Genomic DNA, 22,812 nt, shown 5'->3' with positions numbered 1-22,812 from the left:
CATATAAAAATTATGTCACATAATAGTTATGAGAACTGACTTCTGAGTAAGTCTTCAAAGGTTGTAAATGACATAGGAAGAGATTGCCCATCTTTCTTCCTCCTGATGGCTTAGAACTGCCTTCCCTCAGGTTGACAATGCAACCTCTTACCCACTATACCACCACTATACCACCAGAACTTCCCGAGAATTAAGTAAAAGGTGCAAAAAATAATGTTAGAAAAGGAGAAGGGGGAGGCAGCTTCAATTTCCTTTTTGTATTTATAATTAAAAACAATTCCTTCATGTTCTCCATGGTTCTATATCTAAATATAAGACTAATGTGGCAAACAGAGTCTTTAAATACTGTGTAGGATGGTTTTTGCATTCTGTTCATTTTCCTGTGCATTGGAGGCTGGACCTCAACACTGACCAAAGCTACTCCAGGGTACCGGTGTACCATTTAGTGTGCACCAGTGAGTCCCATCTACAGTCAATATGTGACTTGGGTGCTGGGAAAAGTACTCTATCATTTGTTTGCTATGTCATTCCTCTGACTTTGTATTATAATACTGTTGAAGTTCTCTTTACTGGAACAAATATATTCCATTTGGATTATGTCATGAACTCCATTTGGTATAATAGAATTTTCATTAGCTTTTGTATGGCACCTCTTTTTACATCTGGTGGCACCAAAAACACCTCCTCAGTGAAAATGGATCCATTTGCAGTAAATTATAGGGTGGCTCATACTCATTTTTCTTGGGAAAAATAAAATGTGTTCCTTTTATCCTATTATACTGATCCACCAGCTTCAGATTATCTGATTTTTTTAAGCTTCTCATTTTCTCTGTATCTTAGTGCTATTAGTGATAAGAATTCTGTAGCTAATGGTTCTGAAAAATAATATGTGTACTTTCAGCACTACACGTATTTTTATGACTTGTCAGACTTACCTGGACTTTGATATTTGTTCTAAGTACTACTTTATTGTGTATCAAATTAAAGGATCCTTAATGTACCTCTACATTTTTTAAAATGTCCTTTATTTTGATTGAAGGGAATGGGATTAATATTTTAACCATTAGCTACTGGATGAAAAAAAAATTCCAATATGTATACTTATAAATACATGTATATATATTTATGATTATGTCTATCTGTATTTATGTGTGTATACATCAATAAAAGGGTGTCTTTATTAATTTTTTCTTTTGATACAACAATCTATGAATATCTGCACATATATTCCATTTTAGAATTATCTCCAAGTATATTTTGTCAAACTTAATACTATAAAGGGCATTTATGGAGTACTATAAATACTCATATATAGATTTACATCTATCATGTTTGTTTTAAAGAATATGTTTTAGGGTTAGATATAAAATTTGTCTTTGGACAGAATAATTCCTGGTACACTTTGGATTATATTCATTTATTTACTTAAACAGTATTTTTTAGTGCCTTTGTGTATGGCATTATGCTGGGTTCAGAGATACTATGATGAATAAGATGTACATAGTCTCTGGCTCCATGGAAATAATTTTATATTTGTAATATATATGACTGAAGAACAGTAACTGTTCTTTATGTTTTTCCTAAGAGTAGTTATTTTCTTGCTCAGGGAAAACATGTAAATATGATTGTAGACATTTCCTACTGATGTTCCATATTTCTTTCATAAAAAAATTAAAAGAATCCATTTTTTAATCAGGGGAAAAGTTGAAAAATTTTAAGGTTATAACGTTTTATGCGACAGCATCTTTTTATATTGACTTGCTAAGACTAAAATCCAGATTTTCTGAGTTCTAAAGAGTGATTTTCATCCCTGAAGGTTTTAAACTGCAGTTCATGAACTCTTGAGACAGAGGTCTCAAATTTTAATGCACAGAAAACCTACCTCATGCATGTGCTTTAAAGACAGATTTGTGAGCCTCATCCCATAGAGATGTGGATTTATTACAGTTGAGATAAGTGAAAAATTTTCATTTTTGACAACACAGAATCTCCTGGCCCACATTAGCCCTAAGAGAGCCATGATTGGACTTCAGATGGTTTTGTTTATTACTGAGACTGTGTGACTATAGGGATTTTTCTAAGGGGCAGTTCTATGACTCTTTATAAAGTATTATGATGACATTAGGAACAGTAGATTGGAAGTAGAAGACAGTTCTAGAAAAATTAGTAACTTTACAAGCCACAAGATCTACTTCTAAAAGTTGTTGTTGTTGTTGTTGTTATGTGCCTTTGAGTTGTCTGTGACTTATAGTGACCATAGTATAACAGCCCTAAACCCTGCTCTATCCTGTGCCAATCTTACTGTCTCCGACACACCTACCCCCATTACTCAAGTCACTGAATCAATCCATCTCATAGTGGGTCTTCTTTTCCTGTGCTATACCTCCATCCTCCCAAGCATGACATCCTTCTCCAACCCTCTTCATCCATCCCTCTTTGCAGCCTCTCCAAAGTATGTCAGACAAAACTTCAGAATCCTTGCCTCCAAGGAGCAGCCTGGTTTAACCCTCTCTAGGATGTACCTGTTCATTTTCTTAGCAGTCCATGGTATATTTAACTCTCTTCTCCAACACCACAGCTCAAAGGCATCAATTCTTCTTCTATCCTCCCTAGTCATTGTCCAGCTCTCTGACACATAGCATCTAAAAGAGGAAGGAAAAATATAGATATATTCAAGTGGTAATCTGAATCATGACCATTAAACAAATGTTCTGATAATAGAATAGTCAGCTGGTGTTCATTAATGAAAAGTTTCTTAAAACAGTAAGTTTTTAAAAGTGGATTTTTTCCCTAATTATCAAAATAAATGGTAAATTTAATGTGCAAATTATCATTGTGAATAACTTTAAGTATTTCTCAGACATATTTTATTATAGAATTGTTTTCAAAGGATTATCAATTTGAGAAATGTGAAAAGGGCAAACATTATTCTTTTGAAGACAACACTGAAATAAGCTTGATCTTAACCCTGACATCAAGAAAAACTTAATTATATTTATGTCCTTTTTATAATCCATCTCATCTCATTATAATAGAAAAGCATAGAATTATAGGTAACATTTTAAAGAACTTTTCATTAAAATTAAAGTTTTTACTTAAAACTTACTCTTTGTCATCGAGTTGGAATGTACTCAGCATGGACTCTCTGCAGCGTGTTCAGAGGCTGTAAATCGTGTGGGAGGAGATTATCCATCTTTCTTCCAGGGCATGCCTGATAGAGTCAAACCACCAGAGAGATGCCACCTCTTGATGACATAGAAACTCTCTAGAGCTACATCACAGCACTCTAGTAGGGTTATGTTGTTAAGTACCATTGAGTCAGAACCAACCCATAGCTGACCCTCCAGCAGGTTCAGAGTCTGTATATCTCTCAGGAGGAAACTGCCCTTCTTTCTCCCGTGAAGCTGTTGGTGAATTCCAATCACATTCCTTTGTATTGGCATTGCAATTCCTTAACATTAAACCACCAGAGAAGAAAAAGATCAGGTCAATATGTTAATAGATTTGCCACTTGTCAGATTCAATAAAGTCTTCCTATAGTAAGGAAGCCCATTTAAAAAAATATATATTATTGAAATTTAGAAGAAACTAATTATTCTCAGAAATCAAAGACTTCATCTGATCATTATCATTTATCATTTATAATGATTATTGAACAATTGCTGTTTAAGATCATGTTTTGTTCTATTCCGTAATAGAAGGTGTTAGTTCTTACACATTCTTCAAGACTACAATTTAATATTGTGGCAAACCAAAAACAGTTGCTGTGTCTAAACATTTATGTCCAACACTTCTTTTGACAGCTTCATAGTGGTCCATAATCATGGCCTAGCAGAATAAAGACCAGACTAACTCAAAAGAGGAACAAATACTCTCCCATGTATTTGTAACTATAGGACTCAACTGGACAGATCCTGACAACAATAAAATTGAGAAGCTTGGGACAGGACCTGGCAGAGTTCCATTTTATTGTACATAGTTCCTGTGAACTGGATCTGATTTGACGGTGCATAGCAACAACACAGAAGAGCAAGGAGCCCCGCTGGTGAAATACTTAAAGAATTTGTCTGCTAACCTAAAAAAGCCAGCAGTTTGAACCTTCTGGTGACATCGTTGTAAATAATTATGCTGCCAACTCAAAGACAAGCTATTCAAACTCACCACCTGATCTGCAGGGGAAAGAAATTCAGTCTACTGCACTGCAATTTATTGCCTCTGAAAACCTGCTGTAGAGTCAGCTATGAGTCAGTTCCAAATTTAAGGTACACAGCAGTAACAACAGCAAAGCCACTCTGTGGGAGAATCATGAGATGGTTTGATTCAATGAAGACTTACAGCCCTGAGAACCCTGTAGGCAGTTATGAAGAGCTCTGGTGGCCGAGTCGCTAGGGTGTTGCCCTACTAACCAAAATGCTGCTCAAGGTCTTTCACATTCAAAATCTTAAATGTTCATTTTGTCCCATTTTCACATTTGTTATCTCTCTCTCTCTCTCTCTATCTACATGCATATATGCTTTCCCCCCTGAACTATTGATTCCGTTGACATGCTCCAATATATATTTCTAGAAACAAAGACATTATATTACCTTACAGCACAGTTATGTAAACCAGAAAATAAACTTTATTAAAGTAGTATCTTTGGATTGTAAACCTTACTCCTGTTTTAACAAATTAATAATATCCTTTATAATTGATCATGTATTGCTTTCAGATGTCAATTCATTTTAGACTCCTTTAACCTAGAACATTTCCTCAGTTTTGACATTTTTAAATTATAATTTTTAAGAGTATGGATCAGCATATCATAGAATGCCCTTCAATTTGGATTTATCTGATTATATTTAAGTTATGTTCAAAACTCAAGTTATACTAGACTTACAACGGAGACGTATAAAATGTGATTTTGCAGCAACAAATTACATTCTTGTTTGTAACTCAGAAAATCAATCTATTTAATTGTCATATTTTCATGAAACAATAATACTCATCTCCACTTCCCCGAAGAAAAGACTTTCCTGAGAGATGTTATATCCATTTCTTTAGGAACCAATTTGGTTTAATTATAGAGGATCTCGTTAGTTTTGATGGTTTATGGAATCACATAGATTGTTCAAATATTTTCTGAGAGAATAAGTAAAATGTACAACTTGCTTTTCTCTTTTCAGTTGCTCCTGACTGCCCACAGAAAGGAAGAAACTTCTCTCTCTCTTTACATGAACTAACATTCTTAGCACAGCTCGTAAAATCTCTTCTGAAGCTGGAAAAAAATGTTCAAGAATTGTTTGAAGAAATGTTTTTGTCAGTCGAGATGCCCAGGAATGCATCAGGTAGTGTTATTTTTTTAATTATTATTTGTAAATATATCATTTCTCACAGGCTTTGCTTCCTGCCACTTTGGATCTATACCATTTCTTGGGGAGAAATCACATGATGAAATTATTAAACAAACAGTAAACATAATGGACATTATGAATTGCATTTCATTCTTTGTAAGTAATGACTTCTATAATTCACATTGACAAAACATCTTAAGTCAATTCTGTATAATTTAAGATCATCTCTTTTTCTTTAAAGAAACACATTGAAAGACTAGTGGCCTCACTCTCACCAGGGTCTTGCTGCCACAAGCCTGTCTCACCTCGAGTTGCTGCTCAGTGTTGAGAAGCACTCTTCTCTTACCCTAGTTTCATCACTGATGCTGATTTGCAAGCATATGTGTCTTGCAGATAAGGTAGCTGGAGGTGAGAGGCTAACTGGCTAAAAACCCCCAACTTTTAGTCTTACAATCACACACCAGGTTATCATTATTTTACAATAGTTGTTTGTCATTCTGAAGTAAAAGTAACCACACTCTACTGAGTTATTTTGTGAGAGAGACTCTGGTGGTAGAGAGACTGTGGCAAGACGTGACCTGAGGCTTCTTGCATTTGTGCTGGACACAGTTAAAGATCAGGCTGTTTTTGCCAGATGCTTCAAGAAGAAGCTGGCTTATAACTGCTCTGAGAAAATCCTGGTGGATGATTTGGATTTGACTTACTGAACTGAAACAAGAGCCTGGACTAACTGAAGAATTGTGCCTTGGGAAAGTTGGGCTAAAACTTAATTTTGCACGACATACTCTTTGCCTCCCTCACTCTATAATTTCCCTTTCCTAATAAACCCCATTGGTGGAACAAAAAAAAAAAGAAAGACTAAAAGACTAGTGACTACTTTTATGCCTTGAGCAGAACGTTTTGTCTTCTGGATTTCAGTTTTCTTGACATCAAAGCGATGATATTGGATCATGTTAATTTTTGTTTTCTTTTCCTTCAAGATTAAACTTTTCATATTCTAATAATGTTAAATACAATTGTAAAGATTAAATGAGTTAGTGCATGTAAAGTGCTTGAAAGAACGCCTAGCGTATCATAAACACTCAATAAAGGTGAGTTGTTGTAACAGGAGTCATAATTGTATATTAAGTTTAGTGATCTCAACAAAATCCCTTTGAAGAAAGTTGTTTGGGGTATATTAAAATGGTGCCTTTCAAACATTAAAGGTAGAAATCAAAGCCTTAATAGTTATGTTCCCTGTTGTCGTATCTATAAAGATTTTCAACTTTAATAGAATAAAATACACTGGATTTTTTCTACTTTACATATTACTATATATAATCCTAAAAAGTATTATTGAGAATGGATGCATCTATAAAACAAAATATGAGAAGCAAGTTATATTTGCAGTAAGAATGACATTTCATTTGATCATGTAATTATTTACGTCGTTTGGACCATAACCTTAGAAATCTAATAGAGTTGTCATTTAGTTTATATTAAGAAGAGCTCACCTACTTTGTTTCATATTAGGTTACAGTTTAAAGTATGTTATGAAGTATAGTTTTTGCAAGATTGGAAATAAATTGGGGGGAGGAATAAAGGTGGATTGTAGCGATCTCAAACTGGCAAAGAAACAAATGGCAAAATAGTATAAAAATAGCACGTGATGTGATAACCCAAACCCACTCTCTCATAGCAATTCTGACTCACAGCAATCCTACAGGGCAGAGTTGTTGTTGTTGTTTCTAGGAGCCATGGACTGGAGTATGGCTCATAAGGAGCCTGTGGAAAATAGTTCTGAACCCTGCCCTATCCTGGGTTTGATACCTCTAAGTTAAGATCAGACCAATTTTTACTAACTTTTCCTAAAATCAGTAAGTCCAGTATTAACCTTTTATTGCCATTTTAAGTCTGTATCTTCACATTTTAACTATATCTTCTAGGCTAAGATAGGGAGTTCTTGTGAACTAGTGGTAAGGAGCTGTGCTGCAATCCTAAAGGCATGTGTTTCAAATCCACCAGTTGCTTCATGGTAGAAAGACAGTCTCCTGCCATGCAATTAGCTTCCCCTGAAAACCACCAGAGGGTCACCTATGGATCAGTTTCAACTTGGTGGTACACAACAACAATAAAGGTTAAGATAAAACAGTGTGAAGACTGGCATGGACATTTTGCTTGAGAGCAATTATTGAATAAGAGAAATAGAATTATAACACAACAATCCTGAATTTAGGTAATAATGTCATCATTATCTGTTTTATAGAAGGCAAAAACAAATTTAATGTTGCTTAGACAAGAATATAAAATATAAACATCTTTGTTGATTATCAACTTTTTGGAAGACATTTTGAAGAGCACATACAGAAAATGTTGGCAGGCTACACTATTCAATTGTGGTATGTGTGTTCTTCATTGTTGAAATTAATTATTTTTCTGTAACAAAGCCATGATTGATTTAATCTGACACGTTATGTAAAAAGCTCCCTGAGAAGAATGGTACTAAAGAAAAATGTCAAGAAAAAAACAAATGTCTTGCTTAGTATAGCAAAGGTATCAATTCTTATCAAAAGCATTGGTTTCTTAAATCAGGAAGGAAAGTGCTTCTTGAAAAGCCTGATTAAAGAAGCCAAATGTATCTTAAGTCAACTATTATGTATTCCTGACAGTTAACATTTTGCTTAGAAGTCTTGTGTCAGAGAGAGGGAAATAGGAAAAAGGAGATCAAGTCATTTGGCTTTCTGTGTATTTCTTTTGATTGGAGCATATTTTGCTAATAAAGATCTTGGAAAGAGTTGCCTACTATGTCTACCTAACCCAAACAATCCGAGGAAAATTGGATTTTTTTTTTCATTGTACATGTGTTTTGAAAATATCCAGGTGTTTAACGTTGCATAGAGAAAATACTCAGATGATTAACTTAAAGTTTTGATGTTTACCACATTGTAGAGTTAGCCAAATTGGCTTTGTTAGTTGAAAATAGGACAATGGAATTTGCAGAAACACAAGAAATATTTCTGAAGAAAAGCTATTTGTTCATTATATTTGTTTGCTTTTGTTTTGGCCATGATTTGATGGTTTTCCATTTTTTCTTTTTTTTAAATTTCAGATAATGTTAGGATGTTATTTGATGGTAGAGTGTCCTACTTTATTCCTTTTCAGTGATCCTACCTAATGGAATGGCCTAAGATTTGATTCACAGGTCATTTCCGATGCTCCTTCAGAATAAAGTTGTGGTGGTGTTTTTTTTTTTTTGGCAATTCCTCAATTTTTCCAAAGGTGGCATCTGAGATTTATCTATACCAGGAGGTTTCTTGGCCCTCATTTTTTTTTTTTTTTTTAGCCCCAGCATTGACAAAGCGCAATGGCTGCTTCAATTGGATGTAAGAAGAACACTTAGGGTTTGTCTCAGAAGAATCAAAGATTTCAGATCTTCTGAAAGATTGTTTGTACTCTTAGGGGGTCCTAAGAGGGGTCAAATGGCTTCTAAGAGTTTTTTAGCTAGTTGGTTAAGGGATTGTATTAGGGAGGCGTATGTAGTTAAGGTAAAGAGGCTCCTAGGGTTTGTAAAGCTCATTACACTAGGACTTTAGCTGTTTCTTGGGCAGAGAGGTCGAAGGCTTCCACATTGGAAATTTGCAAGGTGGCCACCTGGGCTTCTCTTCATACTTTTTCATAGTATTATCTCTTGGATCTAGTCTCTTCTACAGATTCAGCTTTTGGTGGGAGGTTGCTTGTGAGCCAGAAAAGAACAGTGAAGAAAAGAAAGACATGTAGTTCCCACTTAGAGCTGCCAACAAGGCACGTTGCTTTGTAGTGCACACAATGGGAACCTACGAAGACCAATTTGGGTGTGAAAGTGGATGTCACAGGGAAGTACTGCCAACCTCTACTCTCCATGAAAGAAAGAGACAGTGTGGAAACTAACCAGAAGTGCAAAATGAACCACAGAGAACTCTGTGGGGGAAAGCCATTCAGCAGCTGGTGTTCCTGTGACCCTCTGCACTCCTCTGGACTTCTTAATCTAGGCATGCTCTTAAAGAAATCATCATTGGTTGTGTGCAATAACTGTATTTTGAGCCAGAAATGACCTATATGATGCTAATAAATATATAGTATTCTCAATATTTTTTACATGTGAGATAATTTTTTAAATGTTCAGGAAGTTCATGGAAGTCTACAGTGCTTAATTTTTTTTAACTCACCATTTTCAACTCCAAACATAAAATTGCCACAACTCCTTAAACTCATGAGTCATCATCTTAACCTAGATTGACTGTCACTTATTAGTTTTACCTAAAAATTATTTTTTTGTCTATATAGAACTGAATTTAAAATAGTTAAATTCTAAAGAATTTCCCTTTAAAAGGGGAAAGGTATTTTAAAGGTTATGAAAATTGTGTGATCATTCATCTTCTATTTCGTGGTAAAATTGCTCACCAGCAAGAGATGTCTTGGAAAGCTTATCTTTTTTTTCTTAATCATCTTGAAAATAGGCAGATGGTTTATATAAACATGTAAGCACATTACTTTGAGTGAATAAACATAATGTATTTGGGCATGAAATGATAAATATAAGATAATTAACTTTTTGGGGTTTTGGGTTTGTTTGTTTTTTTGTTTTTTTTTTCAAATTATAGCTACACAATGGCCAATACTTTTTTCCAGAAACAAAGCAAGGCTTATACTTCAAACTAATTTTCTTTTCACCCCCGAAAAGTAAATAGCGTTTAGATTATCTAGTTCTATGAGCTAACTATGCGGACTGAGAGTGGGGTGGAGCTCCCCGATTAAACAAGCGTGGAAGGAGGAGTGGCATTCACTTCCATAATAGCTTGCCTCCAAAAACCCTATGAACCTGGAGAGAGGATGAAAGGACTCTCCTTCGCCTGTGAGCCTGTGATTCGAAGGCACTTAACAACAAAAACAACATGAGCTAACTGTAAACAGACTACAGATCCAAGCATTTCTCTATTGTGCCATTAACAACCTAATCTTTTATTATTTTTCACTTCTTGATTATTTTTTTTTAACTGTAGGAGTACTTGGTGAAAATTAGGTCTTCTCCATTCTATTTGTCTAGATTCCCTTTCCAAAGGTAAACTATTTCATGTGTAGTCTCTTGTTAAAATAACGGAAAACATTATGCTACGTAACTGGTTTTTGTAATTATTTAGGAAACATCGTTCCTTCTAACAGCTGAAGAGTTTTCTATTGGGTACATGCACCATAACCAGTTACTCTCTGGTTGACGTTTAGAATTATTTCTTTCTCCCCAATTCGTTATCACAAACACTGGTACAGAAAATTTCCTTGCAAAATGTCTTGCATATGTGCAAATAAATCTGAGGGTAAATTTTTAACGTAAAAATGATAAGTAAAAAATGTGGACATTTTTCGAGATATTTCCAACTTCATTTTGTCATATCTATTTTGACTGTTAATAGTGTTCTTGTCGTACGTAATTTTTTTTTGTACGTCATTTTTTGAATTATTTTTGTATTTTGTGTTCAGAAAGATTTCTACTCGGAACTTTTAGAAAATTTGTTTATATTCTTATAGATGTAAGGTTTCACAGGAATTCTTTCACTTAAAAATAGTTCTTTTAAATTCTTTAATTTGTAATCTTTTATTAAAGTGGAAGCTATTCTAGGTTAGAATTTATTCTTATTTATAACATCATCTTTAAAAAATCATATTAAAGTTCCAACGTTAGAACAAGCATTTTATGTTGAATGATACAACATTATTTAAGTTTAAACAATTCTCTGCAATGTGATGTATCTTAAGAAATGGGACAGGAGTCTTAAACTGAAGTCTATAGACCCTTGGGGTTCATGAATGAGTTTTATAAGAAGTACTGGGAATTCCCAATAAGGTGTGAGTGTGCCTGCCATATGTCGTATTGTGTGGTTTTGTGTAGAGTGTTCTGTCACTTTAAACAAATTTTCAGAAGCATTCACAAGTCCAAAATTATTGTGAAACATGAGAGTTAAGGAATACTTTTCTTTGCAATAGATAATTTCAAATCCTCAAAAGGCTGTTAGAATACCCTGCCACATACTATACTTAGCTTGTCAATGTGCTGTATGTACAAGAATGTTGACCGTTAACTTCAACACTAGAACAAAATATTTTTATTTCTGTGAACTGAACCCTTTAGCAATTATTCATAGTCAAATCCATACAACCACATTTAGGAAAAAAACACACACACACAAAATACATTTGCTAGAAGCTTCTACTGTTTGTGAGACTCTCCCACAAGAATCAGTAAGATTTTGACATTTGCTTTGCCTAAACATGGGTAGAAATTAATCCTTTAAATGCCTCAAAGAAAAAGTCAGTGAAGAATTAGGTCACAGTATGTAATTCCTCAGCATATGCCAAGTATATGGTGATATCGTAAGGGGAAAACAAATACAAGACAAATTCATATTGAGTGAGCTTTCTTTTATAGAACTGTGACTACTGCAAGCTACAGTGAAAAGTAGGGAGCTCTGGTGAGAAGAGAGTCATGCTGTAAAGGCAATGTATTTGGATCCACCAGTTTATCTGCAGGAGAAAGATGGGTAATCTCCTCCCAAACAGTTAACAGCCTCTAAAAACTCACCAGAGGGTCAGTTCTGGCCCCACAGCTGTGACTGACTAATGAAAAGTAGAAGATTTCTTTTGAGAGTATTTCTTATTGATTATGTTTTAGTTAGTATTACCTTTGTCATGAAAAAAAGAGTTCTTTAATTCTAAAAAAAAAAAAAAGAAAAAAGTTAATAAAAGCCATCTATTTTTGGAATTATCAAATATTTCTTATTTGTTGCAAGATTTATATTTCAAGTGAATTGTTGATATTTGTGTGTTTGTGTAAGTATACTATGAGTAGATATTTTCAAAAGGATTAAGTTTAGCCTGGATTTAATAATAACTTCTGGTACATCCTTTTAATGTCTTTTTGTTTTGCTTTATTTAGATATTTTAGAGACATCCTGGCAAGAAGTTGTATTAGGGAGATCTACAGCAAATGAAGCTAATACCCCTTCAGAACAATTGCTACCAGTAAAAGAGGTAAGCGGGGAGGGGGGGAACTACAGTATCTTTTTATTCATATATCTATGTCAGTGAATCCCCTATGAATAAAAATGTCTTGAATTTTACCCTTTAGCTCCTCAAGAAAATAATTCATAGCTGGAAATTAAGTTTTAAACTTTTGGCAACAGTTCAAATTAGTGTGACACTGCTTTCCTTTGCATGGTGTTCATCAGAGGAGCAGAGAGTTCTCTACTCTCGTCTCAGCCTACAGGCTACATTTTGAAAATTTCAGTCATAGATAATTGTTGAAAAGTGGGGGGAAAAGAATAGATATTTATAAAGGGAAAGAAAAGATAAAAAGAATAACTTCAATTGACCAATTTTTGGTTATTGTCACTTCATATACACCTACACATTAATGGCAATTTTTAGCATAATACATTTCTTTGAATGAATGATGGAAAGAATACGCTATTTTAATGAATACCCTGAAAATCGAAATTTTCTTATTCTTTGTTTTTATAAAGACAGATTTTTTAAATAAAAAAACTCAAGCTCGTTGTCATTGAATCAAAACCCACTCATAGTTTACCCTCCAGTGAGTTTTCAGAGGCTATAAATCACATGGGAGGAAACTGCCCATTTTTCGCTTATGGAGCAATTAGTAGATTTGAAATGCCCTCTTTTGATTTGGTGCTACCACTTGCTATCCACTAGGCCACCAGAGTTTACTCTCTTTCTTATTTCTGTTACAAATATGTCTCAAGGAAATGCTTTCATATCCTAAAGATATAATCATGACATTCTTAGTACTTCACTTATAACAACAGCATATTATATGAATTAGGACATTCAATTATTAATTCATCCTATACAAATTAATGAGAAATTGCTTTTCAGGTCATATGATGTTGGTGGTCTAGATAAACTTTAGAAAGTTCAGTAATAACTTAATTCAAAGTACAATGAAAACAAGAGTCATATTTTTATTATAGTATCTTGTAATTTTCTCTCTAGAAGATTAATAATTTCATTTGTTTGTACAGCACCTACAAAAAATAAATTCTTGTTGATTATGCATGTAAAAAACTGAATTATCGTAAACTCAATAATTTTAGGCAGAAAAGGACCATACAAAAAACTTAATTCTATATGATGTTTAAAATTTTTTTTCCCATAACTAAAATCCTGAGATTCTGTGGGAAAAAGTAATTCTGTCAAAGATAGGGAGCCTAGGGTCTTCTGAAATTGAAATAGAAGACATACTGTTGTAAATAAAGTTGTATTAAAATGGAGAAAGTTTAATTCTAAGCATTTGTTCAGTTTGTTGCACTGCTGATCTAAAAGTGCGTGACTCTAATCCACCAGCTGTTCTGCAGGAGAAAGACGGGCAGTTTCCTCTCAGGAGATTTACTGCTTCTGAAACTATGTTGAGGGTCAGCTCTGTGACAATTCTGACTCAAAGACGTATAACAACATTATGCATATGGCTTCAGTACTTTATAGAACTTTAGGAGAATTGGGTAAATATATAGTGATAAATACATTTATCATGTTAGACAAAAAAAAAAGAATGCCAGTTTTCCAACCCAAGCTATTCCTTCCTCCCCACACCCCAACAAGCACAGAAAGCAATGCAGATCATTTTAATATCCCATTTTCTGGAACAAAAAAAGTATTGCTGCTCAGTATTTTGTGGACAGATAATAGTCTAAGCAAAAATCCAGAAATGTATCACGATGTGTTTTCTCTGAGAGATACATTTTTTATTGCTATTTTTGGCTTGTCTTGATTTCTGAGAGTGAAAAAGAAATAAAAGATTGAATATGAAATGCTGTCTTATGTTGCAATAGTTGGTAACAATAAACTATAAAATAGACTATAAAAATCTAATTTAGACTTTATTAAATATATTGAATATAAAGGTTGCTTTATGTGATAGTGTAGCTTTCAGCTCTCATAAAGAAGGTTTTATTGAACTATATTTAAGAGATTAAATTTTGAAAAAAGTTTTTATTAAATCCACTGATGAATTAAAATGGAATGTGAGTATATTACTATGTGTAAGGAATACACATGTTTTTTGTATATTGCTTTATTCACGAGGCAATTTTTTTTTCAGATTATAGGAACAGCTTTTCAGTATAGTTAAGTCCTGGGGTTAAGCATGTATGACTCTTTAATGTTATGTAAATTTGCTCTCACTTTGAAAAGAATGCCCCTACTTGCAGCAAATTCTTCATCACAGTCATCTTCACTTGCTGCATATAAGCCTATTCTTGCATTAAAATAAAGCTAAATAAGAACCATATGCACTTGTTCCAATTTACTGACAAATATGACTTATCATATTTAGCAGTAGAGTTAGAGTTCACTCATGACATAAGGTCTGCCTGTTTTTCAGAGAATACCTATAGTCAACATGCTGATTAAAAGTGATTCTTTTCTATCTATAACTATAGAAGTATTTGTTGCTGAATGAAGATGAATATGATATATGAACTTATGTTTCAGGCCACTTTGCTAGAGTTTGGCTGGAAAAGTGCTTTTAAGGACATATCACTGCCCATGGCACATTGCATAATAACAGCAATTGAAGAGTTTTCCACAAAAGTTCTCCAGCAGGAACAGAATGAAAGGTCTTCAGCTATAAGCTATACCATAAGCCTTGCAGACGTCCAGCAAGTTTGGCACGGCAGCCACCTGATTCCTGAAGAGGACCAACCGAAGAAAATTGCAAAGGCAAATATTAAACACAAGTCTTTGGTTACCGTAGTCAGGGATATTGTTTCATTATGTCTGTTTATATAAAGTAATGCAGAAAGGAACTTGTAAATATCAAATGGTGAAATCTCTTTGACAAGTGCTTGGCATGTACCTACCATCAGTTTTCTTCTTTGGTATTCATGGACTACTGTGAGTAAGAATGACTTACTGGCAACTTATTGTTCCAGGAGTCTAAAGCTTATTGTCTTCATGAAAATATGGGAAATGCAGCAAAGATGGTTGTTTTAAGAATGTCTCCAGGAGTAATTTATGTGGTTGAAAGGGATACTATCTTATGTCTTCTTGAGTGCTTCTTAAGCCTTTATTTCCACTTGTTGATTGCCATCATGTTGAGCACGACTCATAGCAAACCTATGAACAAAAGGCCTGAAGTCTTTTTATAATTATCGTCATTTATCAAAGTTCATAGAGTTTGCAGAGGCATGTTGTTTAGGAAGTAGATTTGGTTTCATTAGCATCATTCTTAAACCTTTGCATACGTTTTGAGATTCACAGAACATACAGAAAAATTACAAACTATGGAAATAGTTAAATAAATTAACTGTGAATCTAGCAAACTATGACAGATTTTTTAAAAAGAGTTTTTGAAGATGGCTTCCTTACTCTGCTCCTGCAACTCTCAGGCTCCAGAACAGTCCCCAGGGAAGTCTGTTGGTTGATCTGGAGTGGAAGCAGGCTTTGTTTTCCATCCACCACAACCCCTCTGCCACTAAAAAGGAGTAGATACATAATAGATAGTGAAAAGCTTGACCTACTCTTATGAAAGCTACTGACTTCTTACCAACTGCATAAAATTCTACGTGAAATTATCTCTAATTTAATTTCTAAACGTAAAAGAATCTGACCCTTATGTATGATATTTAATAAAAACAAATAGATGTTATGGAAATTGAGCAAAGGAGAATTAGGATAAATTCAACAAATAATGCAATCATGTTACTATCAAGGATACATGTTTTGAGTTCTATTAACTACAAATAAAGGTATTGTCATGTAAAGCTGTTTGATGAGTTTTTCCTAATGTCTGGTAAGCATAAAGTTTGACGGTTAGAGAGAAAGAAGCCTCTTTCTGTTATTTCCGTACTTGACATAAAACATTTAACTTAACAGAGAAATCGATTGTTATAAAGCTTTATCATTATGTTTATGTCTGATGCCAGATTCATTATTTAGGAATTTGGCTCCACTGTATGTAAATTACACGGTACTGTCAAAGTACAAATAACTCAGTGCCACATTTATTTCTCCCTAGTTTTGTTCTGACATCATGGAAAAACTTGACACAATGCTTCCACTGGCTCTGGCATGCAGAGATGATTCTTTTCAGGAAATTAGAGCAAACTTTGTGGAGGCCTGTTGTAAAGTGGCAACAGCTGTCCTGGAAAGACTGCAAGAGAGAGGCACGGAGGTTCCTTCCAAAGCACCCTTGAGAAACTTGCACACGCTGCTCTCCACAGCTGTGTATGTCTTCCTGCACTTGACACAATATGATAATCTGATGAAAGAAACAACTAAGAAGTGAGTGTCATTTAAATCAAGGGCATGGCTATGCTTAAATGAATATGTAAACTTTGAAATGTTGATGATTCATATTTGAGAGGGGGGATATAATAATTAACATGGTGAATTCTTTTTATTTGTCTTGAACCACTCACACACTCATTGCTGTCACATTATCACACATAGCTGATTCCCCAGTAGGTTTTCAGAGGTTGTAAATCACGCAGGAGGAGATTGCCCATCTTTCTCCTGTGGAACTGCTGGTGGATTCAAACGGGAATGTCTGCCATTGTCCTAAGTAGGGAATGTCAAGATGGTGGAACATGCTGTATAGTCACAGATATGATGATGTTGTTACTGAGTAACAGTAACAGTCAGCCTATAGCTGACCCTCCAAAGGGCTTTCAGAGACAGAGAAGCACACGGGAAGATACTGCGATCCTTCTGTGGATTCGAACTGCTTGCCTTCCAAAATGCAGCAGTTTCTTACCACTAGTTTCTTACCTGATTTGATGATAGGTAATCTCTTGTATCCCTTTCGTTTCATAAAGATACGCTGTACTGACCATACTGAAAAGGACGAGTAAACTTTGTGCCACATATACGTGATTGTGAAATATACCTTCCTCCATTTCCCACCCGCATCCCCAAGCCAATTGGCAGGGAGTACCTCTCCCCCACTTCAAGCCAACTGGCGGGGAGTCCCGAAGGCATAGTCTATAGACTATGTACATAATTATGCATAGCTGCACTACTAACCCAAGGCCATGCCTCTCTGGGGATTGAAATCCACCAGCAGCTCTGTGGGAGAATGATGGCTAACCTCCTATAGCCCAAGAAAACTCAGTGTAGGGTCAGGTATGAGTTGGTTCCAATTCTATGGCAATGAGTTGAGCAATGGAGCCAACCGGTTGTTGGAAGCAGGTGGAGGAAAAACCTCTTCAGTCGAGCATTTTAATAGCCAATGTAAATCAGTTTCAGAGTTATCCATTGGTCCATAACTATGTATAAAATTCATAGAGGAAGTACTTAGCAGCCTTAATTCTCATGTAATACTAGTCAATAAAACTAAGTGTTTGAAATACAGAGAATGAAAATGACTACAGGTAACGCCACATGGTCTTTCTGGTTACTCTTGCATTCTTCTTCAGAGAATAGCATGCCCTGTCCAAAGAGAACATGAGAAATCTATTCCATATTCCTCATTCTGCCTTTGCAGTCTTTAAGTTATGTAAGAGTAGTGTGACAGAAATAGGTAAAGATGAAAGTAATGGAAATAAATTTGATTCGATGTAGAATATAGCTCCATGTTGCTGTAGTTCTCATAGATATTCAAATGTTGTGATTCATACTTCAATTTATAAACAAGTTTGTCAGAACCCACCTTATTTCTTTAGATTATTTTAAAACGGTTTATGAGATAATAGACATCTACTAAATCACAATCTTTTTAAAACAAAAGGACTGTGGATGTGGGACATAAGATAGCTTTATAAGAGTTGATTCTGACAAATGCATGTTGTTTGCTAATGATAATGATAATTGTAATCTAATGCCTAAATAATGCACTGGGCTCTAATAATAGGTTTATAAAGAATTCTTTTCTTTTGGAATGATGTATTGACAATGCGATTTGTCTCAAGTGGAAGTGCATATATGTAGAACAGCAGATGTACATTTTCAAAGGACTTGCAAAACAAAGGCCAGCTCCCACTCCTCCATCCCCCTTTTTGGAAAGTGAATGTGGATGCCGACTCCAGCATTGGGAGGAAATGAATGATTGATATCTAATAATCAGAACCATTTGTAGTGCTGGAGATTGTTACCTCCTACTGCACAGGCCTTAAATCTCTGTCTCTTTGATCATTGACTCTGAACAGACCCATATTCCTGGTGCCTGTCCAACGATATCAGGAATTCATCAACACTCTACAGTTTCAAGTTACGGACTACTGCGTCAGAGTTTGTGCTACAAGCATTTTACAGGATGCTGAGAGCCACCACTGGGATGACTACAAAGCTTTTTATGAGGTGTGAAGTTAAGTTTACTATCCCTCCTTTTTACACAAATATGTTTTACTGCCTACCTGCTTTCTGGCTAATTAGAAACATGAGCTTGGCATTGCTAACACACCAAGACTGTTAGGGATAATATTTTTTAAATATTGAATTTGTACTTAAGAGAAACACAGTTTTCAAAGACTGAAAATAATTAGACATCAGAACTCTCCTTCTGCTTAAAAGTAAAAATAACTTAATTTGAGATGCAATGTTGCAAGGCTACAAAGTAAGTTAGAGTATAATCTGATACAATGAAAATGCCAGAAAAATATTGCAATGACAAAATGCTACAACCTTATTGTTTTTTTGAAGATGCTATTTACAGGTATTCTTGCATTTATTTTGTTCTTCTGTATTTCTGTCTGTGTTTAATAAATATTTTTATTAAGTAGTTTAATTCTTTACGCTTAATTTTTCCTTATATTGAGTCAAGTGTGGGCTCTACGGCCCATCTGATTGTTCATAGCTTGTCTATTTTCCTTTAGCCCATGTTCAGAAATCCCAGGTTCCTGTTCTGTGAAAGCCAAATGATTCTCAGTGTATCTAAGTTAATAGGATCAACAAAAAATGGTTCTTCATCAAGCTTCATTAGTTTCCTGTTCTCTAAGACTCATTGATTATACATAGAACACAATATTTGAAATTCCTTGAAGTTGTTTCTAGGACAGGGTGAAATATTTATAACATCTTAATAAAAGATATACAGGTTTTAAATATTTACCAGCCCAGCCTAGTTTCATTAACATTTCCACTTCACCCTTTTCTCCAGATTGAAATTTGTGATTTAGGGGGTTTCTCTTGATTGTCCTAAATCCGATAGAATATTGAGAAAAATAGAGTGAAATTTGATTCCGTTTCATCCTTTTGTTACCGTCCTGGCATTGAAGATACCTGTGGCTGGGCTTACATCCTGGGGCTCCATTTGCATATGCATCCCTACCAGGGGTAGATTACCCAGTAAGCAAAGTAAGTGCGGAAAATACAAGTTTACTTGTATTACTTACCTCTAGTGGACAAGAATTTCTTATGTTTTTTACCACATGGCAACACTTATGTGAAACGACTTAGTACGTATTTATAAATAAGCACAAGTAAACCCATGCTTACCTTGTTGCCAGGTATACTGTCTCTGGCAAGGAATGTGAATTTGAAAAGAGCCTTGGATTCTATAGGAAGGTATTATGAAGTTGGGAAGGGTATGCCAACCATATCTAGAAGCAGAATCTTTAATGTGGTGAAAAATCCAACCAAAATTGTTCATGACAAATTAGTAAGTAGACACAAATAACACTATGCTTACTTAGTTTACTGAGCAGTTCCACCCTGGTGGTGGTGGTGGTTCTTGAGTACCATCGAGCTGGAACTGACCCATAGCTGAGACCCTCCTGTGGGTTTTCAGAGGCTGTTCATTTCACAGGAGGAGATTGCTCATCCTTCTCCTATGGTGCAGCTGGTGGTTTTGAACCATGTGGCTATGGGATTGCAGTTTTTTACCACTCAGCCACCAGAGATGTCATACTAAATGTCCTAGCAGAGAAGAGCTGCTAATAAGAAGCTATTTTAAAGACTTTGACTTTTTTCCTAGGTTAATTGTATCTCTTCTTTAGAGGACTTTCCTAGGTAGGTGTTGTGTTTTGGTTTTTTTCTTTTTCGTTTTGCAAGAGCTTTCCAAACCTGACTTACTTCAGAGAGCAGTGGTAGCAGTGAGCAGACTAAGGAAGAAAGAGAGGGTGGTATGGAGCATCTGGTAGCCTGAGATAAGAAGGGAAGGATGGTTCTTCCCTCTGCTGGAAAAACATCACATATTCCTTATTTGCCTTGAGGTAAACAGAAAGATTGAAAAGGAATCCGTCTCATTCATGTTTCAAACTATTCCAATATGTGAGTACACTGATGAACAATTTTATATGATGTTCTCTTTGAAAATAAATATCATCTCACTATATGTCCAACATGGTGGTATTGTTTCCTTTTATGCAAATTGGGAGCTAAAATAGTTCTACAATATAAATAATAAGTGGATGCCATTGAGGGCCTGTTATTGAAGTTACCAAGTATTTTTAAAAAAATACAACCACCAAATTACTATGTAACACACGGCTCTTAGATCTTATGACAAGACTTTTTACTTCAAAGGCAGAAATAACGAGATAGTTACCCTGTGATTACATGGTACTGTAGCTTCCATATACTTACATGGTCAGTAGTTACAATTTAATTGCAGCGTTACTGGTTGTTATTTATGCTCAGAAAAATAAAGTGATGCTAATTTTCTGTGTACTAAAAATAAGAATCTCCTAAAAATAGCAGGAATTTTTTCACTGCTTTGACAAGAAGAGTACTTGACATGATTTTCTCTCTCTTACTGTGCCACTTTCTCTTCATCCTCCCCGTATTCCCATTGATGTGTTAAACAGAGTCAGTAAGCTTTGGGCAATGCCTTTTGGAGAGAAACATAGTTGATATCCACCTGACTGGAGGCTATGGGTAGGATAGAGATCTCAGGGGAATCTATCACCATGTGCAGAGCATGCTAAAGAAATAGTAAAAGAATTTACAAGATAAAAGCCAATATTTGCCCATGTTTTGTAGTATCAAGTGAGTCCCGGGTACCTTATTTCCATGAGCAGTTATTTTTTAAACTGTCAAGTTTAGAGAACTGGAGAGTTCAGTATCTCTGTGATGAGGTGCTGGTCAGATGGCACAGTGGGCCTTCAGATTACATGTTTAAAATTAAGCTTTCAGTATAGTTGACATCTGCTCAATTTTAGGAACTTGTGTTTTCCAATAGTCAAAGAATAAAGAATTGCCTGTTCAAAGATAATATTGAGTGGCTTATATAATAAAGCCCAGCTGCTTGTATCCTGATATATAATCTAAATAAAAACTCACATCTGTTTACGTGATAGTTGGTCTGCAAAAATAACAGATGTTTACTAGCAGAATACTTTTTGAAATGACAACAAATAGAGAAACAGGTCAGAAAAATAAATTCATCATATTTAGTTTAATGAAAACCCTTGTAATGTCATTGAAATCATGCATATTTTAAGGAGAGCTGTTACAAAATGGACTATTTTGGAATCTAAGTAAGAAAGAAGTTTATATTTCAAAAAGTCTTCGAGTTAAATTTTATTTTATTTCTAATTAATGGGAGAAGAAACTTGATATTTGCCTTAATTTACGTATTATTTTATCACATGTTAAAAATTATAATTAAGAAAATAGATGTTATAATTTTAAAAGTTATGAGATATCATATTGACAAAATCACTGTAAATACCCATTCATTACCATGGTTGGTTCATGTAAATTACTTATGCTTATCATTGAGTCTAGATAAGGTTGATTTTGTTTAATTTACAAATTCAACTTGTTGCTGTGGAGTTCAAATCATCTCATAGCTGACCTGCCCAGTGGATTCTCGGAGACTGTAAACCACACATTAGGAGACTGTCCATCTTTGTCCCACATAACAGCTGGTAGAATTGAAATCCCAGAGAGGCATCACCTTTCAGTCACAGCACAGCTCCCTACAGGCTACACCACCAGAGCTCCCATTGAATTTGCATGTACCACCAAAAAAATACAAGAGAATAAAGCTTGAAACTCCCATGTTAATGAAAAAAGCTTTAAATAAGTACTCTTTTCCACAGTATGAAAAACAAAGAAAACTTAAAATGCTATGATTTTTCTCTCCCAGAAAGAGAGATAGAGACAGAGACAGAGATATAGAAAGAGATGGTTTAGGTGTACTTCTGTCCAGGAAGTCAGAAGCTATGATCAAAATCACCTTAAATTTGAACTTCACCCTGATATTTAAAAAAAATTTATTTTATTAATTTTAATGAACACCTCCAGATATTTTTTTATTTCCATTCATTCATTGTTGCACTTTTTTTCTCTAACCTCTCCCCCACCCACCCCCAGTTTGTTCCTCTCTTTGAAAAGCAAAAGATAAACTTCTTCGTTGGTATACAATCCTCCCCACCCGAATGCACTCCACTACGCAACCTTAATTCTGGATTCTTGTGATAATCATAATATCCTATCATATATAGCTTTTTTACATTATTATTATTATTATTATTATTATTATTATTATTAATTTCAATGAACATCTACA

General features: G+C 34.8%; 1 protein-coding gene across 1 annotated transcript in view; it reads left to right on the top strand.

Annotated features, from left to right (window-relative positions):
- Positions 1 to 8,676: 8,676 nt before the first annotated feature.
- The window catches only part of KIAA0825 (KIAA0825 ortholog), a 122,146-nt gene continuing 108,010 nt past the window's right edge, over positions 8,677 to 22,812 (top strand). Inside the window, exons 1-5 of the mRNA XM_006885389.1 lie at positions 8,677 to 8,695; positions 12,280 to 12,374; positions 14,853 to 15,080; positions 16,378 to 16,643; positions 18,506 to 18,656. Of these exons, the coding sequence (XP_006885451.1) occupies positions 8,677 to 8,695; positions 12,280 to 12,374; positions 14,853 to 15,080; positions 16,378 to 16,643; positions 18,506 to 18,656 (759 nt within the window). The remainder of the gene's footprint in view (positions 8,696 to 12,279; positions 12,375 to 14,852; positions 15,081 to 16,377; positions 16,644 to 18,505; positions 18,657 to 22,812) is intronic.

The sequence above is a fragment of the Elephantulus edwardii genome, unplaced genomic scaffold (genome assembly GCF_000299155.1).
Source record: "Elephantulus edwardii isolate Elephantulus edwardi_28Jun2011 unplaced genomic scaffold, EleEdw1.0 scaffold00043, whole genome shotgun sequence".
NCBI classification, from domain to species: Eukaryota; Metazoa; Chordata; class Mammalia; order Macroscelidea; family Macroscelididae; genus Elephantulus; species Elephantulus edwardii.
The sequence above is the reverse complement of the archived record's forward strand: the minus strand, read 5'-3'. Positions and strand labels throughout refer to the sequence as shown.